Genomic DNA, 22631 nt, shown 5'->3' with positions numbered 1-22631 from the left:
CAAATATGTTCTGATTTTGCTTCATTTTGGGAATGAAGAAAAAGCTTCTTTCTAGATAAATAGTTCCATATCAGGTGTCTGAGTCTGTGTTAATTTAATTTAAAACAGGTATAATATCTGGAATTGCAATTGTTTTTTGGTATCACCACCTGTTTGAATGTGTGGTCTGCTGCCATGTTCTATCTCTCATTTGGCTTTTGTAATGGCCAAACAGGGGCAATAAGGAAAACAGTTACTCTCTTGTAAAACAACTATCTCAGTTTGGTCACTGAAAAGCTTTTATGCAAAGGAAGAATTATTGCTTTAGAGACTGGGGAGAGGTTGATTCCTCAGGCAAAGGTGGTTCAGGGGGATTTGGAATTTTGAAATTCTTAGCTTCATCCATGTCTGCCTAAGTGTCCCCATCCCAGGTCTTAGAGTTCCATTCTTTCCCACCAGTGCCCTTACCATAGCATAATGGAACTGGGGATGAGGAGAGTTGAGCATTTGTCACTACAACTCTGTATTTCTTGTAACTCACTAAGTCATATCTGTCTACAACCATAGGATATGGAGAACTACAAAGATCTCTGTTCATAATTCCTCATAATAACTATTGACCAAAGGTAGAGATGGGGATATGGCTCAGTTGGTAGAGTTTTTGCCTTACACATTCAAGGCCCTGGGTTCAATCCCCTGCACCATAATAATAACAACAACAAGTATTGACCAAAGGTAGAAAATTCTTTTTTAAAGTTAAACTTACAGAATCTAAGACTGTTTGTCCCATATCTGAAATCCATCGGAAGATCTTTAAAGCATTCATTAATTCTCTTGAAAGGACTAAGTACATACCATTAAGGTGCCAGTAGAATTCCCTCGATAAGTCATCCATTTCTTCCCATCAAGACTATACATGATAATAAATTGAGAGATATAGAGGCTGGAGAACTTCTGACGGGCACCCTGGGTCTTGATGCCATGAATAATCATTGGTGCCAACAGATCTACCTATCAATTAAAAAAACATTTTATTTAAACCTGTTTTAAAAAGTGTGTAATATCTTCTGAAATTAATTATGGGTTTAGTAAGAATCTACATTGCTACAGATGTGTGTATTGTTATCTTGGATATACAGGTGAAACAGACACAAATTTTGAAAGCTGAACATATTTGTGTGGCTGTGGGATAAATGGTGGGAATGAGTAGAAAAGGTGCTTATTGAGCCCCTGCTTCCTAATAAACCAAATTCCAAATAATTGAATCGTTTCCTCTATATGAACATCTACTCTGCCTGTGGGCAAGGCTTTTTGCCTTTTAGGCCCTCTCACTAAAATAGATGCCTACCCCAACTTCCCTCGTTTTAGAAAATGAAAAATTAAACATGTCATTTGCATTTGCAGCTCATGTTCTATTTCCATTGAACAGTGCTGCTCTAGAGGAAATAGGAAAGTGAGAAAATCTGAAAACCTAAGTCTTTTAAAAGCAATTGAGAGGCTGGGGTTGTGGCTCAGTGGTAGAGTGTTTGCCTAGCATGTATGAGGCACTGGGTTTTAGTTCTCAGCACCACATATAAATGAATGAATTAAATAAAGGTTCATCAGTATCTGAAAAAATATTTTTAAAAAAGCAATTGAGTTAAACTAAACACATTATTTGAAGTATTAATTCTATCTTAGTTCACCAGATTACACTAAATTTAAGTATGTATTTCATACTATCAAGTGGTGTATGATTGATGAAAAAGATCAACTCGGTTTTAGAAAGGTAGCTACGGTGTCCTTGCTTGAAAAGTTAGGGGATTGAACCACTTGTTTTGTGTTAAAATGAATAATTTTGGAGGACTGAAGGACATTTACTCGTTTAAAGGCATCTAACAATAGAATACACAGTCTTAGCTGTGATTCGAAATTACTGCAATATAAAGGACATGTATAATGCTTTGAGCTTGCAAGAGGATAATTAATGTAATCAAATATGATATAATTCCCCTCATTCATTAACTTCTCTAACCTTGATCCATGAAAAGGGCTCCTTGGTACTCCAGGCATTGATTGATCCAGAATAATGAAGTCTGGCCAGCTTTGGGGCCCACTGTCCTTTGCCCAGGAAAGGGGAGAGGAGAGAGATTATATTCAACTAGGTTGGTCCTTAGACACGTGGAAACAAGATAGAGAAAGATATAAAAACTAGCAGTATGATAACTAAGACTTTTGCTTATTATTGTTGTAAACTTCTAAACTTTAATACTTTAATAACTTTGTCGATTGCTAGCACCTGAATTTAGTTGATACTGGAATTTGATACCAAATGATATTGGACAAATTATATTGTTATACTATATGCATGTATGAATATGTAATAACAAATCCCACCATTATATTTATCTGTAATGTACCAATAAAGTATGGTAAAATAGAAAAGAAAATAGCCTGGCATGATGACACACACCTATACTTCCAGCAACTCAGAAAGCTGAGACTTGAGGATCATGAGTTTGAGGCCAGCATCAGCAATTTAGCGAGGCCCTCAGCAACTTAATAAGACATTGTCTCAAAATAAAAATTAAAAAGGGCTGGGAATTTGGCTCAGTGATTCAGTGTCCCTGGGTTCAATCCCAAGTAACAACAATAAATCCCCCAATATTTAAGAACTCTATAAATTCTATTCAACCATTACTTCTTACACAAAAGTGAAGAGAATGGGCTTAAGGGAACAATACTGAAAGTGGAGAGAATATTTAAGGAGGCAGTGTCACTGTCTAGGTGAGAAATGAAAGTGGCCTGAATTAAGATGGTCACAGTGCAAAATGGAGAGGACAAGATGGATTTGAGTTCCATTGATGGAGTATAAGTAATAAAAGCATGGAGATGGATTAGTTATCTGCAACTATCCAACAGAAATTTTAAAAAGATACATTCATTCCCAGGTTCTTGGAGTGAAAAATAATAGTATTTACCATATTGTCCTGAAGCTGTGATCTGAAAATCTCTAATGTGTCCAGAAGCCATTCCCAAGGGAATCTGACACTCTGAAATCAAACAATAATATTCAATTTAAATGTAATAATGGTATGAGCTTGTATTATATTTCTCAACAGAGGCAATAATTCCAAGGAGGAGGAAAGCTATACAAAAGTAGGCTAAGATTGGTGGCAGTAGTGCACACCTGTAATCCCAGCAGCTCAGGAGGCTGAGGCAAGAGGATCTTGAGTTCAAAGCCAGCCTCAGTAACTTAGTGAGGCCCTAAAAACACTCAGCAAGACCCTGTCTCTAAATAAAATAGAAAGAAGGGCTGGGGATGTGGCTCAGTGGTTAAGTGCTCCTGAGTTCAATCCCCAGTACCAAAAAAAAAAAAATAGGCTAGGTAGGTTAGGTAGGTAGTAACCTCTGCCCACAGTGCTACTCACGCTTGCTGTACACCAGAAAAAGAGTGCTCATCCCTGCATATAGGTGCTCTCCAATAAGGCATTGTATTCGCCAAATTCCAGGTTTGGATGGTAGCATTTCTACTGTCCCAAAAACACCTTTTCAAAACCAAAAGGAACAAAAAAAAATGAGCACAAATATATTGACTTATATAGAATATCAAAGAATATCTACCAAATTCAGTTCCCCCACCGCTTTCTATGTGATTCCTCTAGTTGGAGCACTTGGAGATTGAATTTTGACCACTTCCCTCCCAGAAAATCAGACAGGGTCACTAGATGCTTTGATCATGGATACAGGAGAAGGCTACTCCTATAATATTAGGACTGGCCTACACTCCCATGGGTTTTCAGAGCAAAAAGCCTGTTTCCTATTGATCTGATATGGGATCTAAGGGAGCCTATTGAGGGGTTGGGAGGGCACAATAAGCACAAAGCAGAGAAACAGAGGACTTAACCATGTTTCTTTTTTCAATGCAGACTTCTAACTTGATGTAGGCTCAAGCCGGGGGTGGGAAGATTGAAGTTAAATCAACTACAGAATTTTTGTCAATACCCTGAAATGGACATTATAATTTCTGACTTGAACTGTATGTGACATACGAAGTACAGGTTTGTTTGTTATTTAAGAGTTACCAAGCTGGGCACTGTGGCACACACCTATAATCTCAGTGGCTGGGGAGGCTGAGATTGGAGGATCGCAAGTTCCAAGCCAGCCTCAGCAATGGTGAGGCACTAAGCAACTCATTGAGACCCTGTGTCTAAATAAAATACAAAATAGGGCTGGGGATGTGGCTCAGTGGGTGAGTGCCCCTGAGTTCAATCCCCAACTGAGGAGAAAAGTCACAGGACTTACTGGAATATTTATGAGGAAACAGGGGAAATTTATCCCCATTATTAAACCTGTTTTAGTGGAAAACCAAAATAGTGTTTCAGTCAACATTGTCATATACACTGGTTACATACTTAAATAAATCACTCCTTGAATAACTAGTGGTATAATACTGGATTTGAGAAGGAAAATGAAAATATTCCTGGGAAGATGCTGTGACATTAATCATCCATTTATTCTGTTCTATGCCCTTTATAACAATTTTTATATACCTGAAATAATCTTATTCATTTGCTAATTGATTTATCTTTCTGTACATTAAAGTTACTTGACTTGCTACTTGAAATCACGGAGCTTGTCTGCTTTGTGCAGTGATTATATTCATGCAAAGTAAGTACTCAAGTACTGTAAGTAAAAGAACACAAAGAAGGTCATACCTGGATAGAGGTTGTACACTGCCATTTTATACTCCTCTTTTTTCCGTACAGTGAACACATGTCCACTGAAATGAATAGAATGGATGTTTTCATTGCTGCCCATGCTGAGCAGATACCATCGAATCCTTTGATCTTGAGCCATTACTAAACCAGGTAGTGTATCCATCACATAGCCATTGATTGCTGGAGAAGAACAGAGAAAGTGTTAAAATTTATTGTAGAAGTTTCTTTCCCTCCAGTCTACCAAAAATACTGACAGCTGTGCGGATTCCAGTCCTGCATGTATACTTTCAAGTCATGCAATGATCAAGTCTCTGGTTCAAGGCTCACTGGAATAAGTGCATGCTATATTTGGGTGTAGAATATGTTACCATGGAAACGATAATTCTCTTTAAAAGTTGGGTCTTCCGTTTGGATATTGCAGGGTGCCCTGCAGTTCCTTTCCATATTTTCTCGGAAATACCAGCTCTTGGTCTCATCAAAGATAGTGAAAAACAGAGCAAATTCCTGCACTGTCACTTGTCTTCCATGAGCAGGGTTCAGAGTGTTAGTGTGACAAATCAGAAGGGGTCCAATCAAGCCTGAGTGCACATCTCTTTCCTAGGGAGGGAAGACATCAACACTATTAGTGTTAAGCTCTCTCACCTACAAACCAGACTAGACTTCTCATCAACTTTCCTGCCATTTTAACCTTTCCCCCATAAACAGTTCATCTATTTCAGTAGATTCTATGTGAAGTTTCTAAAACACAAAAATTTAAAGATTTTCATTGTGCTTAGGATAAATACCAAAATTTTTAGCACATAAACAAAAAGATCATTTCTTTTAAACCAGAAAATACCCAGCACAATGATCTACTTACCAGATCAACATCAGAGAAATAAGCCCAAGCTTTGCAGTCAAACTCATCTTTAGTGGGTGCCATATGATATTGTACTTTCCAAAAGTAAGTTTTCGTTTCATTCGGCTTGACAAAGTTTTTTCTAGGTTCTGTTCCTTGTCCTTGATCTTCCTTATAAGAAATTAGGCTAGAATAGAAGGAGTAGGGACGAGAGGCCTGGTTTTTGAAAGTTACCTGCAGAGAAAACACGCACATACACACACAAAAAAAATCAAGATAACAACAATAACAAAACAAAGAGAAAATTATTTTTAAAGCAATTTTTTAATACTTACTTTTTAGTTGCAGTTGGACACAATACCTTTATTTTATTTATTTATTTTTATGTGGTGCTGAGGATCAAACCCAGGGCCTCGCACATGCTAGGCGAGTGATCTACCACTGAGCCACAACCCCAGCCCTAAGAGAAAATTCTTGAATACAATGGGAGAGAATGTTTGGTTGTTTACAATGTATAAAGCAAAAGACTCATGTCAAGATTATATAGGATACTTCTTGGAATTCATAAAAAAAAAATCAGATTATCCAGTACAAAAATTGGCAAAAAAAAAAAAAACTTGGAGAGAAGTTCCACAAAAGAAGATATCCACATTACTGCTACTTAGGAAAATATTCTCAACCTTATTTATCAGGGAAATGCAAAATAAAACCACAATGACACACTACTATGCAACTTAAAGGTAATTTCCAAGTAAAAGGATGTATCTTCATGATACATTCCAGGATTAATGCATATTATCTTTGAAAAAGATTTTTTTTAAAGACTTTTTTTCAATTTGAAAAAGTAAACATATTATATAGCATGTGGAAAGTAAAATAAAATTCAAGTCAGAAAAAAAATGTACCCATAATCCCATAATTTTAGATCCTTGTGCACCCTTATTATAAAAAATCAACTAGGAACAAGGCTGGCTATTTTGAACAGAAAATAAAATGACTTTGGTCTCACATGATGTACCAAAAGAACATCTAGTTTATGGGAATTATTGATGGATTAAAAAGAAAAATGCAAATAATTAAGGTATAAAAGAAAGTATAAGTGATTATTTTAAGTATCTGGGTTGGAAGGGACTTTTATAAACATAAAGCCAATGAAAATGTCAAAAAGGAAAAATTTCTCAGGTTATATCAGTCTTTACATCCACAGACCTGAATCTTCCCACTGCCTCTGTGCTTTCTGAAAACTCAGTGAAGTCTTACTAATTCTAGAAGATGAAAGCTTGTGTTCACTTAATTAGCACACCTAGAGAACACTAATAATATTTGTAATTTTTTCAAAAGGGACAACCAGTTCTTAACTTGGTGTTTGTGCTTTCAGATGGGGAGGGCAAATCATTAATTAAGTTCAAAGTGAGAATGACTTTCAACTATGAATCTAGGTTCTGCATCATAAAGCTACGGAGTATTATCATACAATAGTAAATACCTGTGACTGTTACAAAAGTAATCACTGGTACTTTTGTATTTCCTCACATGGTATGGTTATCTTAAAATATTGTTAATATTGTTAATATAATTACTAGCTCTACTAAAGTAACATCTAAGAAATTTGGTTTACTACAAAACTGGCTCTCAGAAGTGCCCTGAAGAAAGATGAATATAGTAGAGTTCCTTTATTTATCCCAGCACAGCAAGATTTACTCTGTGTCCTGAAAATTCATAATGTACAATGGCAACCTGAAATATGTAAGATCACGTGGCCAAGTATGTCTTCTTTCTGCAATATGTTGATTAAAACTTCACTAGAAAGTTCCAGATTCTGGGGCTGGGGATGTGGCTCAAGTGGTAGACGCTTGCCTAACATGAATGAGGCACTGGGTTTGATTCTCAGCACCACATAAAAAAATAAAATAAAGATATTGTGTCCACCTAAAACTAAAATATAAATATTTAAAAAAAGAAAGCTCCAGATTCTACCAAAAGAATTTTTTATATCACCCAAATTCTACAGTAGTCATTTTTCCTTAAAAATATTAATAAATATATAAGAACAATGAAAAAGGAGAATTTAATAGATAATTCATATGAAAAGGTCTTAAATTATTCATGGATTTTGATTGGACACTTACATAGTGAAAAAAGAAACAGTCTGAAACACTGATCAAAAGTAAATGGCTAAGTAAACAGTGGTTCCATAAATTCATATAATAGATAATTATGTAATCATTCCTGCTTAGGAAGTGTTTTTGATGACATAAAAATGTTAATTATATGACATTTGGTAACAAAAGAAGCAGAATTACATATGATATAATTTTCAATACAGAAAGAAAAACACATAGAAAAAAAACATAAAAATTAACTAAAGGGTTATTTTTCAACTTCTTTATTTTTCTGTACTTTAATTTTTTCAGTTGTTAGATTTCATCATATCTTTATTTTTATTTATGTATTTTTATGTGGTGCTAAGAATTGAACCCAGGGCCTCACACATGTGAGGAGAGCACTCTACCACAGAACTACAAATCCAGCCTTAGAGTACATTATTCTTATAATCAGAAATTGGGTGTCAACCTACTTTATATACAAACAGAGATATGAGAAATTGTGGTATATATGTGTAACAAGAATTGTAATGCAAATAAACAAAGTACATGTATAAAGACATGAATTGGTGTGAACATACTTTATATACAAAGATATGAAAAATTGTGCTCTACATGTGTAATAAGAATTGTAATGCATTCCACTGTCGTGTATTTAAAAAAATAAAATCAATATTAAAAAAGGAAACAAAATAAATATGTGGAATTAATTTTCTTGTAATTCCACTGTCTTTAACTCACCACAATATTGTCTTCAACTTCTGCTCTTATATATGGCCCCAAGAGTCCCAAGTGTTCATTTAGTTCTCCACGGTATAAGGGTTGAGTAAAGGAGCCATCAGTAAATTCCTGGAAAACTACCTTCTTGAACTGAGGAACACTGCCACTCTGATCCCTGGAGAAAATGTAGAGGAAAAGTAGTATCCTCATGGACCAAGTAGGTAGAAATGCCTCACATACTTCTTTTCCTGTATTTTAGATACATTTAATAGAATTGATGATGGATTGCAAGTGCAATGGGTCAGAGAGAAGGGAAAGAAGAATTATAGATAATTTGGGGGTTTCTGGTTGGGACAAATGAGTGGATGGCATGCAATTCACTGAGATGGAAAATCCTAGAGGAGGGGTTGGTTACGGTGTATGGTTTTGGACATATGGTACATCTATGTGTATCACATTGGCAAATACACAGAGGTAAGGAGTTTACAAAAGCAATCTAGATGAAGATTGTCTATATTTAGATGGTATCCAAGTGAACTTTTAGTTTCTCCTTTTACTAGACAGCTAAATAACATTATGTTTAGTTAACCATTCCATCCTCTTGTACTACTAAGTTCCATGAAAGGAGGTAGTTTTGCCTGTTGTATTCACTACTATATTCCCAGCAGCTGGAAGAGTACCTGACACAAAGTAGTTAGTACGCAAGAATATTTTTAAATATTGAAAGAGTATAGTTTATAAACATAGTCTAAATATGAGAGCCCCAAGATCCAGTTCTTGGACCTTTTTTCTTTACTTTTTTTTTTTTAATTAAATTGTGCAGCTTGGGTTGTGGCTCAAAGGTAAAGCATTTGCCTAGTGTGTATGGGGCACTAGGTTCAATTCTCAGCACCTCATATAAATAAATGAACAAAATAAAGGTCCATCAATGTCTAAAAATATATATTAAAAATTAAATTGTGAATTAAATCATATACATATATACACATACACACACACATATACACACACACAATAAAGTGCATACAATATAAATGCTTTTCATTCAAAAGTGCAACCATTACCCAGATGAAAAACATTGCCAGGAGACTCACTCTTTGCCCATTCCAATCATAGCCTCTCCCCTCTGCACTAGATAACCAGTATTTTTTTTTAAAGAGAGAGTGAGAGAGGGGAGAGAGAGAGAGAGAGAGAGAGAGAGAGAGAGAGAGAGAGAGAGAGAATTTTTAATATTTATTTTTTAGTTCTTGGCGGACACAACATCTTTGTTTGTATGTGGTGCTGAGGATCGAACCCGGGCCGCACGCATGCCAGGCGAGTGAGCTACCGCTTGAGCCACATCCCCAGCCCATATAACCAGTATTTTGATGTTGATGATAATCATTTATTTGATTTTCTTCACAATTTGCCTGTTATGTCCTCACATCTTTAAAGAATATGGTTCAGCCTTACCTGCTTTTTGAAGTGTGTAAATAGAAACACACATATATCATTTTGTTTCTTGCTTCTTTCACTTAGAATCTTAGTTGTGAGATTCATTTCCTTTGTTATATAGTATTCCATTATGTGAATTTACCCTAATCGTGGACATTTGAGTTATTTCTAAATTTTTGATGTTTACAAATACAGGTGTTTGGTTCCAGGTATGAACCAAAGCAGCTACAACATTCTCATTTTAATCAACAATGTTAAGAGTTCCCTTTGCTATATTCTCACAAATATTTGATTTTGACTGTATTTTGATATTTGAGGACATTCTGGTGGTTGCATAGTAGTGTGTCATTGTGGTTTTATTTTGCATTTCCCTGATCAATAAGGTTGAGAATCTTCATGAGTAGCAGTAATGTGGATATCTTCTTTTATGGAGCTTCTCTCCAAGTTTTTTTTTTCTTTTTGGCCAACTTTTGTTGTACTAGATAATCTGCTTTCTTCTTATTGATTCTGAGAAGAACCCTATATAGTCTTAACATGAGTCCTTTGCCTTATACCTTGTAAACATCCAAACATTCTCTCCCATTCTGTAGCTAAACTTCTCTTTATGTTCAGAATTTTAATGTAATAAAATTTATTTTTAAAATCCTTCTTCATTAATGTTTTTTGTATCTTGATATCAAATCTTTTTTCTTCCCTACCTAGAGATTAAGAGATTCTCTTATTTTTTCTTCCTAAGATATTTATGCTTTTATCTTTCATTTCTGTACTACTGACCCAATGTGAGTGGGCATTTTTGGTATATGTTGTGAGCAAGGTGTCAAGTTTAATGTCTTTTTTGTATGGATATTTTCCAGCATATTATAATGAAAATAAATCAAGTGTCTATATGTATATTGTTAAAGTCTATTTTTTATTGTTTTTATTTACCTGTTTGCTTATCTCTGTGCCAATTATCAAATTGTTTTAATTATTATAGCTTTAAAATGAGTCTGAATATGTAATACAACAATTCCTCCCATCTTGCTGGTCTTCATGAAAGTCTTGGCAATTCTTGACCCTTTGCACTTTTGTATTAATTTTAAAAATAGTTTGTTGAGTTCTACAAAAGAAAAGACTTGTCGGGATTTTCATTCAAGTTGCACTGAATCATAGATTAGTTTGTGAATAATTTACGCTTTCAGATACCATGTTTTGAGTCCACATACATAGTATATTTCCGCATTTATTTAGGTATATTTAAGTTTCTCAGTAATTGTCATAGAAATTTCTTTTTTCACCCTTATTTATTTATTTTTTTGTGGTACTGAGGATCAAACCCAGTGCCTCACATGTGCTATGCTAGCACTCTACTGCTGAGCCACAAGCTTAGCCTCATAGACAATTCTATGTAAACTTTTTGAAATACTTATTTCTAGGTATTTGTTACTATTTTATTTCATTCTGCATGTTGATTTCACTTCTGCATGGTGTTTCTCACGTGACCAACACACCTTCACCTAACTTGGCTCCCAGTATGGGTTCTTCTAGAAAGTGACTATGTTGGTTTATATTCACTCTCAAGAGAGAAATCTCAAGATCAAATTAGAAAGAAACCATAACAATAAAAATCATTGGACTGGGGTTGTGGCTTAGTGGTAGAGCACTTGCCTAGCACGTGAAAGGCCCTGGGTTCGATCCTCAGCACCACATAAAAATAAATAAATAAAATAAGGGTATTGTGTCCAACTACAACTAAAAAAATAAATAAAAATATTTTCAAAAAATTATAATGGGAAAATACTTGGGAATCAACTTAATGAAACAGGTGAAAGATCTATACAATGAAAACTACAGAACCCTAAAGAGAGAAATCAAAGAAGACCTTAGAAGATGGAAAGATCTACCTTGCTCTTGGATAGGCAGAATTAATATTATCAAAATGATCATACTACCAAGAACACTATACAGATTTAATGCAATTCCAATCAAATTTTCAGTGGCATTCCTCATAGAAATAGAAAAAACAATCATAAAATTCATCTGGAAAAATAAGAGACCCATAATAGCTAAAGCAATCCTCAGCAGGAAGAGTGAAGCAGGTGGCATTGCTATACCAGACCTTAAACTATACTACAGAGCAATAGTAACAAAACCAGCATGGTATTGGCACCAAAACAGACTGGTAGACCAATGGTACAGAACAGAGGACACTGCTGCGCCCCTCCCCTGACTCAGGCAATGGCAAGGCCCTACTGAGGTGGATGGTGCAAGGCGTCCATCCTCTGGAGGAGCGAAATATATTTCTGGGAATGGGCTGATTTGTTTTTGTATTCCTTTAATAAGTATAGTTGTGATTTCTCATATGACCATTAAGTATGAAGGAAAAAACATGACTTTACCAATTAATACAACTACTTCTAAAGCATAGATCTGTTTGCTCTAAATGCAATGATTCAGCTGTGGAGTGTAAATTGTTAATGTCTAATGAAAAACTCCCTGTATTCCTGTCAAGGAAGTTTTTGAGAAATTAAATTAAAATCTAGAGAAGAAAAATTAATGTTAAGAAGACAGATTAGTGCTTAGTACTGGGCAACTTGTTCTTGTTCGTGTGCACAATGGTTTGTGCTCTTACTCTTGTTTGATTAAAATTAATAACAAGTCAACCACTTGCTGTAACCATGGCACCGGTTCCAGTCAGTAAGTCAAGGAAGAATAGTCAAGGTATAGGCCAATAGTTTGGGACATTTGTAACTATTATTAAAAGTTAACTAAGCAGAAACAGCTCAAAGCAAAACTCGAACTGAAAGTACAAATGCTTGCTTATGCATAAGCCAAGATACATTCTTCTATTCTAATTGTAGTTACGTAATATTTTGTTTCTTTGAATAATGATTCCTGTTTTGTAACCACAAAGTACTGTGAGCCTGCCAAAATGAAAAGTATATATGATCAACTTCACAAGTAAAGATTGGGATCAACACCTTCACTTTGGTGTCTGTATTGTTTCTCCACCCTCCTTTCGCCGACTCCTCATCATCCATTCATCTCCTGAGACCTCCTGTTGGAGCTGGACTCTGACAGGACACAGAGACTTACTCACAAAATTACAATTATCTTATATTAGACAAAGGCACTAAGAACATATGTTGGAGAAAAGATAGCCTCTTCAACAAATGGTGCTGGGAAAACTGGAAATCCATATGCAACAAAATGAAATTAAACCCCTAACTCTCACCATGCACAAAACTCAACTAAAAGAGGATCAAGGACCTAGGAATTAAACCAGAGACTCTGTGTCTATTAGAAGAAAAAGTAGGCCCTAATCTTTATCACGTGGGATTAGGCCCCAATTTCCTTAATAAGACTCCTATAGTGCAAGAATTAAAACCAAGAATCAATAAATGGGATAGACTCAAAGTAAAAAAATTCTTATCAGCAAAAGAAACAATCTGTGAGGTGAACAGAGAGCCTTCAGTTTGGGAGCAAATTTTTACTCCTCACACATCAGATAGAGCTCTAATCTCTAGGGTATATAAAGAACCCAACAAGCTAAGCAACAAAAAAAAATGACCCAATCAATAAATGGGCTAACGAACTGAACAGACACTTCCAAGAAGAGGATATAAATCAACAAACAAATATATGAAAAAAAGTGTTCAATATCTCTAGCAATTAGAGAAATGCAAATCAAAACTACTCTAAGATTTCATGTCACTCCAGTCAGAATGGCAGCTATCAAGAATACAAACAACAGTAAGTGTTGGTGAGGATGTGGGGGAAAAGATACACTCACACACTGCTGGTGGGACTGCTAATTGGTGCAGCCAATATGGAAAGCAGGTTGGAGATTCCTTGGAAAACTGGAAATGGAACCACTATTTGACCCAGCTATTCCTCTCTTCAGTGTGTACCCAAAGGACTTAAAAACAGCATTCTACACGAACACAGCCACATCAATGTTTATAGCAGCACAATTCATAGTAGCTAAACTGTGGAGCCAACCTAGATGCCCTTCAGTAGATGAATGGATTTAAAAACTGTGGCATATATATACAATGGAATATTACGCAGCAATAAAAGAGAATAAAATCATGGCATTTGCAGGCAAATGGATGGAGTTGGAGAAGATAATGCTAAGTGAAGTTAGTCAATCTCCAAAAAAGAAATACTGAATGTTTTCTCTGATATAAGGTGACTGACTCTTAGTGGGGTAGGGAGGCAGAGCATGGGAGGAATAGACGAACTCTAGATAGGGCAGAGGGGTGGGAGGGGAAGACAGGGGGCAGGGGATTAGCAATTATGGTGGAATGTGATGGACCTCATTATCTAAAGTACATGTATGAAGATAGGAACTGGTATGAACATACTTTATATACAGAGAGATATATATATGCTCTATATGTTCATTAAGAATTGTAATGCATTCTGCTGTCATGTATTTAAAAAATAAAATCAATTAAAAATATCACAATGGAGCCTGGCATGATAGATATCCCATGCCTGTAATCCTAGTTACTCAGGAGGCTGAGGCCAAAGTATCTCAAGTTCATGGCCAGCCTTAACAATTTAGCAAAGCCCTGTCTGAAGAAAAAAAAAAAAAGGACTGGGAATGTATTTTAGTGGTAGAATGTTTGCCTAGCATGTTTGAGCCCTGGATTCAATCTCTAGTATTGAAAAACAATTACAGTGGGACCAATTTTCGGGCTTCTTACCAGAATAGCAATCACTCAGCAAACCTGCAAGCAATGTGAGCTGTGTCAATGTGAGCTGTGTTAGAATCTAGCACAGGTGCAGAACCATCATTGATTTGGTGTGCATAAGTCAGGATAATCTGCAGCCCTATTTTGTATTTTATTAGAGACAGGGTCTGAGTTGCTTAGGGCCTCACTAAGTTGCTGAGGCTGGCTTTGAACTTGTGATCCTCCTGCCTCAGCCTCTTGAGCTAGATTACAGGAGTGTGCCTTTGCGTCCAGCAGTACTTCCATTTTGCTGTCACCAGCCATGTTGCCACATTGCCACTCCTCCTCCTTCTCCTCATACTCCCCCTCCTACTACTCTCCACCATCACCTTCCTCTTCCTTCTCCTTCTTTGCAGCGCTGGTGATAGAACCAAAGCCTTCTTGCTTAGTAGGCAAGTGCTCTACCACTGAGCCATACCCCAGCCCTTGACAGACACATTTTTGACACTGAATCTCACATTATCTTCAGGAAGAGTTTCATGATGTATTTCAACAGGTTTTTCTTCAATTATAACATTAATTGGGACAAAGGTGAGCACCTTGCTCAATTTGAGAGTACCAGTCTCCACTTAGCCCACAAGGATAGTACCAATACCACTAATTTTATAAACATCTTGAAGTGCCTAATATAAGGGCTTGTCAGTTGGATAAGTTGGTGACCAGATGCAAATCAGAGGTATGAGCAGCATGATTCCAGTGGCACTGGCATCTTTACAGGTGATTTTCCATCCCTTGAACCATTCCTGGTTCCAGCATGTTGTCATGATTTCAGTCAGAAATTTCCACAAAATACTACTGTGTTGGGTTGTATCCTATTTTCTTAAGGTAGTACTGACTTCCCTAATGATTTCTTCATATCTCTTCTGGTTGTAGTGTGGCCCAGTGGAATCTATTTTGTTAGCACTACCCAGTGTGTAAGTCAGAAGGGCACGTTCACAAATCTGTCCATTCTTGAAGATACCAGTTTCAAATTCACCAACAGCAGCAGCAACTATCAGAACAGCATGGTTAGTCTGAAAGATTAGCATGTTTTCATGTTTTTGTTTGTTTGTTTGTGGGTTTTTTGATACTGGGGATTGAACTCAGGGGCCCTTGACCACTGAACCATTCCCCAGCTCTATTTTGTATCTTACTTAGAGACAGGATCTCACTGGGTTGCTTAGCACCTTGCTTTTGCTGAGGCTGGCTCTGAACTCACTATCCTCCTGCCTCAGCTTCCTGAGATGCTGAGATTATAGGCATGTGCCACCTTGTCAGCCTTGTAATCATGTTTTTGATAGTCTATATGACCTGGGGTATCAATGATGGTCACATGATACTTGCTGGTCTCAAATGTCTTCAGGGAGATGTCAATGGTGATGCCATGCTCATCCTCAGCTTTCAATTGATCCAAAACCCAGGCATTCTTAAAGGATCCCCTTCCCATTTCAGCACCCTCCTTCTTAATTTTTTGATGGTTCTTTGTTATCGCACCACATTTGTAGATTACATTGTCAGTAATGGTAGACTTTCTCAAATCCATTTGTTCAATGATAATGATGTTGATATGAATCTTCTTTCCCAATTTTGGCTTACATTTTGCAGTGATTTCATGATATCTGTGTTTTGGAAGCAGACATGTTGTGAAAAAAGCAATCATATATACATTAATTTTTAAAATTTATCATTGTTTATATAAATAATGCTTATTTATATTTATCCATATAGTTACCCGGTCTTTGCTCTTTATTCCTTCTTGCTTCTCATACTTTGTTGGAACCACTTTTGAAGTAAGTATAACATCAGACTATTTTTTAACAAATACAACATTTTTTATACCTCCATTTTATTTATTCATTTTTATGTGGTGCTGAAGATTGAACCCAGTGTCTTGCACATGTTAGGCAAGTGCTCTACCACTGAGCTACACCACCAGCCTATCATAAACTATTTTTAATGAATCTTTGGTAGCAGGGAAGTTTGTTTCGGCTTGTCTGAAAATGTCCTTTTTTCAACTTCATTTGTATTTTGATGGATATAAAATTCTAGGTTAATAACTATTTCAACACATCCTAAATATCATCACCTCATTTTCTTTCTCTAAAAGTTTTGTTTAGCCCATCAAAAAATTCTTAGTTCTTATTGCTCTAATCTCCATTTCAGTTGTTTCTGGTCTGATCTTTGTTACTTCCTTCTTTCTGCTACCTTTAGCTTTAATGCAGGCAAGATGGTTGCAACTTAGAGCCTATTAACTCAGGGAAAGTACCTGTTGATTCATCCTTTTAAATCCACTTCCCACACTTTTGTATGGCCATGATAACACCTAGGGTTCTTCTTTAGCGCATTGTCCTCTGTGACTGTCCATGGCTCTGGACCCTCTTCCTTTCCCTCCTCAGAGCTTACTCAACACTTCATGACACTACAAATGTTCTTCTGCAGGAACAAATAATATACCCACCAGGGTTTTGCTTTAAGTGCCTGCTCAAGCTGAATTTCTTGTTATTTAGTCTCTCTAATAAGCAAGAATTGTGTTGCCACTGTGAAGCAAAAGGTCAGTTCATTGAAATCATTTTCAATGACAGCAATTCATTCTGTAAATTTCCATGTACATTGACAGTAGTCTTATTCATACAGAAAGGAATATCTGATGGACAAGGCCTCTCCTTCTTTGTTCTTTTCTTAAGGCTATTTAATAATTTGTCCTCGTCTTCTCCCTCCATCTGCTCTACTTTTGCCAGGCAAGCGTCTTTTCTCTTCTAAGTTTGTTGTCTCTCAACTGTAGTCCCAGCTATTCGGGAGGCTGAGGCAGGAGAATCACTTGAGCTCAGAAGTTTGAGAACAACCTGAGCAACATAGTTAGATCCCAACTCAAAAAAAAAAAAAGACAACAAAGAAGCACACAGGAAATAGGCCCCCAAAAGCCACTACCATATAAAGACCATGTTCCCACTCCCCACCCAGCCACCTTCCCTCTCTGTGCTGGACTGCCTGGTACTAGAGGAGCTCAGGGAAGGATGGAGGCAGCATAGTGATTAGGCCAATAGGCTTGTGAGTCTTGGGGAATGGAGTTCCTCTTCAGGGAAACACCTCCTAATCTAGCTTGCCAGGCCAGTCTCTGATTTTATTATTTTAATAGTGTTTTATTATTATAGAAGCATATGTAGTGCTAAATATAGGTGAATAGCATCAGCATGAAGAAATGAAGGCTCACTTCAGATAGAAAGCAAGTGGGATGAGTATACAATGAATAATGAAGAGGGGATCTCCTCTAGGACCTGTATTATCTGACTGATGTTTGCATCTACCACCTCATCTTCCCTCCATATACCATACCTTGGATTCTTCACTATACTCAAGTCATGTTTGCCCCATTTTGTTTGGGCTGAACTCCTCAAAGAGAATTTCTCTGAGCACCACAGCTAAAGTACCCCCAGTCACTCTTTACCATATTATTCTATTCTATCTTCTGAATAGCACCATTCAAATTCCCTTATTTGTCTACTGATTTATTATCTCTTGCTCTCCCCAAGAGAGTGCAAGCTTCTACTATGCTTCACTCCAATGGCTACAATTGTACAGATACCATGTAACACTTCCTGACTGACCATCATGTTTGTCTTCCAAATTTGTCTCTGCTTTCTCTACCTTGACCAGCCTCCTTCTGCTCCCCTAAAAATCAAGTCACCCTATTTTACCCTCTGGATCTCATACCTTGGAAAACAACCCTGCTTACATCTTCAACTTCTTTACTACATGCTTCACTTCTTCCTCCCTCCTCTCTTACACCTTTCATAAGAATAAGATTTTTTCTGCAGCTTATGGGTTTGAGAGATGAAGATGACTTTCTTCCCCATTGCTGCTTCTTGCCCCTGACTCCTCTATTCCTCTTGTAAACCTCTCTTAAGAGTAAGAATTTCATGACATTAAAAAAAATTAGTTGTCAATGAGATCTTTATTTTATTAATATGTGGTGCTAAGGGTCAAACCCAGTGCTTCACACATACTAGGCAAGTGCTCTATCACTGAGGCACAACCCCAGCCCCATGACATCTTCATTTGCAATTATCTATTCTCATTTATTCCTCAGCTTCATCTCGATTTTTTGCCACCTGGTTCTTAGGGTTCCTCTGTAAAGCAATGTCTGGTATCTCACTGCTACAAATTGGGGGTGCCTTTCTTACTATTTCAGCAGTTGTAAAGTCAAAGACCACAACATCAGGACAATGGACTCATACCTGTTTCTTAGAACATGAGAAGATCTACTCATCCCATAGTCCCAGAGCCGCTCCACTGCAGCAATAAAATAATGTCGTGTTTTCTTTTGAAAGCTGCGGGGGCCCTGGTTTTCATCCTCACCATAAATGTCAAAATCTTCCCTCTTTGTTACAAATGAGATGGTATCATCATAGTCAATGTCTTCTTGCTCTAACTGAAGAGTAGGACCCGGCAGCTTGGATGGAGTCTTTTCAGAGCTTTCCATTGCCACTTTAACAAAGGGAACTTCTCCAGGTCTATTTGTTTTATTCCCTTTGATAGGTCTTGGTGTTTTCTGAAGAAGGATATTTTCTATGACTTCAAGGTGGCCAGGAGAATCATGACTAGTTTCTCTAGTTAAAAGGTCTTTCTGATAAATGGGAAGTTTAAGAAGCAATTCAACTTTTCCAGATACTTTGGGCAAGACTGGTTTCAAGAGAACATTACTCTCATTATACTTATACATGACTGAATTTGTGGCACTTGTCCTCATGGAGCCAACCTTTCTTTGATCTCTGATCATCTCCAAAGATAGGATGGATAAAGAAAGGTTATTTCTTTTTGCTCCTTGTAAGAAATGACTTCTTTCTTGGGCCCTAGAACTTTCTGTCCTAAAAGTATAACTGTAGGCTAGAAAATGAGAAGAATTGTCTTGAGATGGGATCTTGGTCAAATCTGTAGGTATAATTGATGGAAATGGTGATATCTTTGTAATGGGCAATGTAGAGCTATTCATCTGAGTGATGTCATGGTTCATCACAGGAAAATCTGATAAGGGAGACTGAATAATGGTTTTCTCCTGCTTTTTATTGTAGTCTATGTGAGTCAAATATTTCATGTTTTTGGATGACTGGGATGAGCTGTCATTTGCAATTAGACCCTTTTCAAGTTCTGTTTCTTCTAGTGGGAGTCTGAATTCCTTTGACGTCTGCTTACCATGTTGAACAATAACATTCTTCTGGCATGGATTAAGAGACATCCTTGTGGTGCTTATGTATTTCTCCATTATTTGCTTGGTTTGATTCACCAAGCCTTCCAAGTTTGTTTCCTCTTCCTCCTTACTTTTTGATAAATGGGCCATGTGAATCTCTGTTCTATTTGTTGAATCATTTACTGACCTGGCGTCCTGAAGTACTGGTATATATGTCCCCTCATCTAAACTTACATTCTGCCTAGTACTCAGTAAGAAAAGGTTCTTTAGGAAATTCTTATTGCCAGTCATTGTATACCCCTGAGGCAAAACTACATTCTCTTGAATTAATGCTTCGTTCTTTTCTATATCTTCCTGAAATTTTTTTTCTTGATTGTGTGTATCATTTTCTTGTACATGAGTCAAGTTAGTAAGAAATATGGTCCTGTTTTTTGGAAAAATCATCTCTTTGAGTTCTGTGTCCTTTGTAAATTCATCTTCTGTTATTACTACTTTATTTTTCTCTGACAAGAAATTCTGATCTTTTACAGACTTTTTTGATGCTAAGGATATTAATTGCTTCAGTCCAGAATTCAAGAAGTTCTTTGCATGGGTCTTTTGCTGCCAATTTGCTGACTCTGGCAAGAGTGGCATCCTAAAGAATGACATATCTGGATTTTCTGAATCTTGTAGCACAGGCCCCACCCTTTTTTGGTAACCTATTTCCATATTCTTTAATGGAGTAGTTTTATTTGACACATAATTTAGCCTCAAAGCTGGATTATTTTTGTGCATTATTAGCATTTTGTCTTGGATCAAAGATGTCACTTCTTGAAGCCCAGTATTGCTTTCTAATATAGTGTCTTGCCAGACAGATGTACTATTCTCAATTAAGAACGTTGGGCTGTCAGGGTAATTTCTTCCAGTCAATATTGAATTATTAGATGTCTTGTTTGCTTCTATCAAAGAAATATTAAATTTAAATAAAGCATTATCTTTGGTCAACAAAGAAGCATTATCTTTGGTCAACAAAGAAGGTGTGTGAATTATTTTCTTTTTAAGTAATCCTTTACTCTTCATTAATGATACATTTTTTCCCAGTGAGTTTTCTTTACTATTCATTAAATCTGCTTCCAAAAACTTGGAATCATTTCTTTCACTCAAGCTCAGAGATACACCAGACCCAGAAATGGGAGATGACTTTGTACCAAATAAAATGTAACTTAACTGACTACTAAAGTAAACTGGCATATTTGGGGTTCCTAAGGAATTCGTCTTTTCAGGACCTGCTGCCAAATTTTCTGATAGATTATTTGGAGAACCCAAAATTTTTGAATTAAATTTCTTCAAATCTACTGCTACAGTTGTTCCCAAATTCTCATTTGATCCTGATTGGAGACCTGGATCAGGAGTAAATACTATGTCTTCATCATGGTGGAGCTCAGGCCTGAGGTGTACCACTTCAGATGGACCTTCATTACTGTCGGTTGCTCCAGGTGTATAATCATCAGGAATAGTCTCATATGTGGCTTTTTGAAGATCAGATAAGGATAACCCACGTGGAGTAGGACTTTGTCCCAAGAGCATCAAAAAATCACTGGACACAGTTTGTACTTTGATGATCCCTGTTCTCTCTTCTTCAAACTGAGGGTCAATCTTCTTTATGTCATTTTCTTGTATTGAGATAGCTTTGAATTGCTTCCTAGGGCTCAGATGCCTTAAATTTTGGGAGAAGCTTCTCGGTTGAATAACATTGTTTTCACTAATCAGGTATGTTGGAATATCTTCATATGTGTTCTCATAATAATCACCAATGTTCCTGTCACAACTAGAAACCTTCAGTAAGGCTGTCATGCCTCTGTTTCGAAAGTCTGAGTTGTGGCATCCCAGAACCCACAGACCTGGAGATGAGAAAGAATAAGACTCTGGTTACTCAGAATCCAGGTTTGAAGTAAATTCTGTATTAAGAGGTTCTCTTCCATTTTTACATAAATGAAAAAATATTGGTCAAGACCAAGTCATTGGGTTAAATTCTTGACACATGTAACAATCCAATGATGGTAGTAAAAGTGGATTTTGCATTGCTGCTATTGTGCCATACCTGTTTGTGACACAAAGGGCTATAAATAAAAATGGAATAAAATGGAGAAATGTAATTAATACAAACAATAATGAAGACTATTAATAGTCACACAAAACTCTCTGATGCTGACAGTGACTTGAGGAAGGGTTTTATATAGGTTAAATGTTATTGTCATATTACAACAGTTTCTAGAGTCAGACTTCTTGGGTTGAACTCCTAGCTCTAAAATTTACCAGTTGTATAACTTTGAGCAATGCACTTAAGCTATCTGAGCTCCAGTTTTAAAATTTGCAAATGAGGATAATGGTATCTATCCTATCATTCTATGCATTAAAATCACATATAATGCAATATGCTATAGTTTGGATGCAGTTTTCCCCCAAAGGCCCATGTGTTAGAAGCTTAGGAAGTCATAGTATTGGAAAATGGTTGAACCTTTAAGAGCTGAGGCTTAATGGAAGATCCTTAGGTCACTAAGGGTATGTTCTATAAAAGATTAAGGAAATTTTATGTTATCTCTTGGCAGTTCTCAGGAGAAGGTTGCTTTTATGCCTGAGCTTGGCAAGTGAGGTAATCACAGCTATTGTTGAAAGGAGAATATAAATAACTAACCTGGGTTTTCCATCGACATGAAGACAGTTTCTCCTGAGAATGGGAATAGAGTAAGTGTGTCTTCATAAACCATTTTGTGTTTGAAGGTATATCCAGAGAAGAAGACAGATAAGAAGTTGGTCTGTGCTCCAACACTTAGAATGTACCAATATGCCACCTCATGCAAACAAACTGACAGCTGTAAGCTATCAAAAACATAGCCATTGATACCTGCAAAGCAATGGGGAATGAGAGGTTTAGAAGTATTCTGGATTTCTTATTTTGGATTGTGTCTTCTCAGGGATTTTCCTCTATGCATG

The 22631-nt window shown here is 36.6% G+C and overlaps 1 protein-coding gene across 7 annotated transcripts in view; it reads right to left on the bottom strand.

Moving 5' to 3' along the window:
- Window positions 1-22631, bottom strand: part of F8 (coagulation factor VIII) — a 109373-nt gene that overhangs the window by 48021 nt on the left and 38721 nt on the right. For 2 of the 7 annotated variants that reach the window (XM_005342005.5, XM_078034025.1), the window contains 10 exons: window positions 22333-22542; window positions 18709-21538; window positions 8364-8517; window positions 5539-5751; window positions 5048-5276; window positions 4677-4859; window positions 3390-3506; window positions 2940-3011; window positions 1994-2079; window positions 835-990 (listed from right to left, as the gene is read on the bottom strand). In XM_005342005.5, the coding sequence (XP_005342062.3) occupies window positions 835-990; window positions 1994-2079; window positions 2940-3011; window positions 3390-3506; window positions 4677-4859; window positions 5048-5276; window positions 5539-5751; window positions 8364-8517; window positions 18709-21538; window positions 22333-22542 (4250 nt within the window). Of the gene's footprint in view, window positions 1-834; window positions 991-1993; window positions 2080-2939; window positions 3012-3389; window positions 3507-4676; window positions 4860-5047; window positions 5277-5538; window positions 5752-8363; window positions 8518-18708; window positions 21539-22332; window positions 22543-22631 lie in introns of those variants that run through there. The other 5 variants (XR_013431608.1, XR_013431609.1, XM_078034026.1 and 2 more) reach the window with 5 other exon arrangements.

Source organism: Ictidomys tridecemlineatus, chromosome X (genome assembly GCF_052094955.1).
Source record: "Ictidomys tridecemlineatus isolate mIctTri1 chromosome X, mIctTri1.hap1, whole genome shotgun sequence".
In the NCBI taxonomy this organism is placed as follows: Eukaryota; Metazoa; Chordata; class Mammalia; order Rodentia; family Sciuridae; genus Ictidomys; species Ictidomys tridecemlineatus.
Note: the sequence above shows the minus strand (reverse complement) of the source record. Positions and strands in the feature narration are given on the sequence as shown.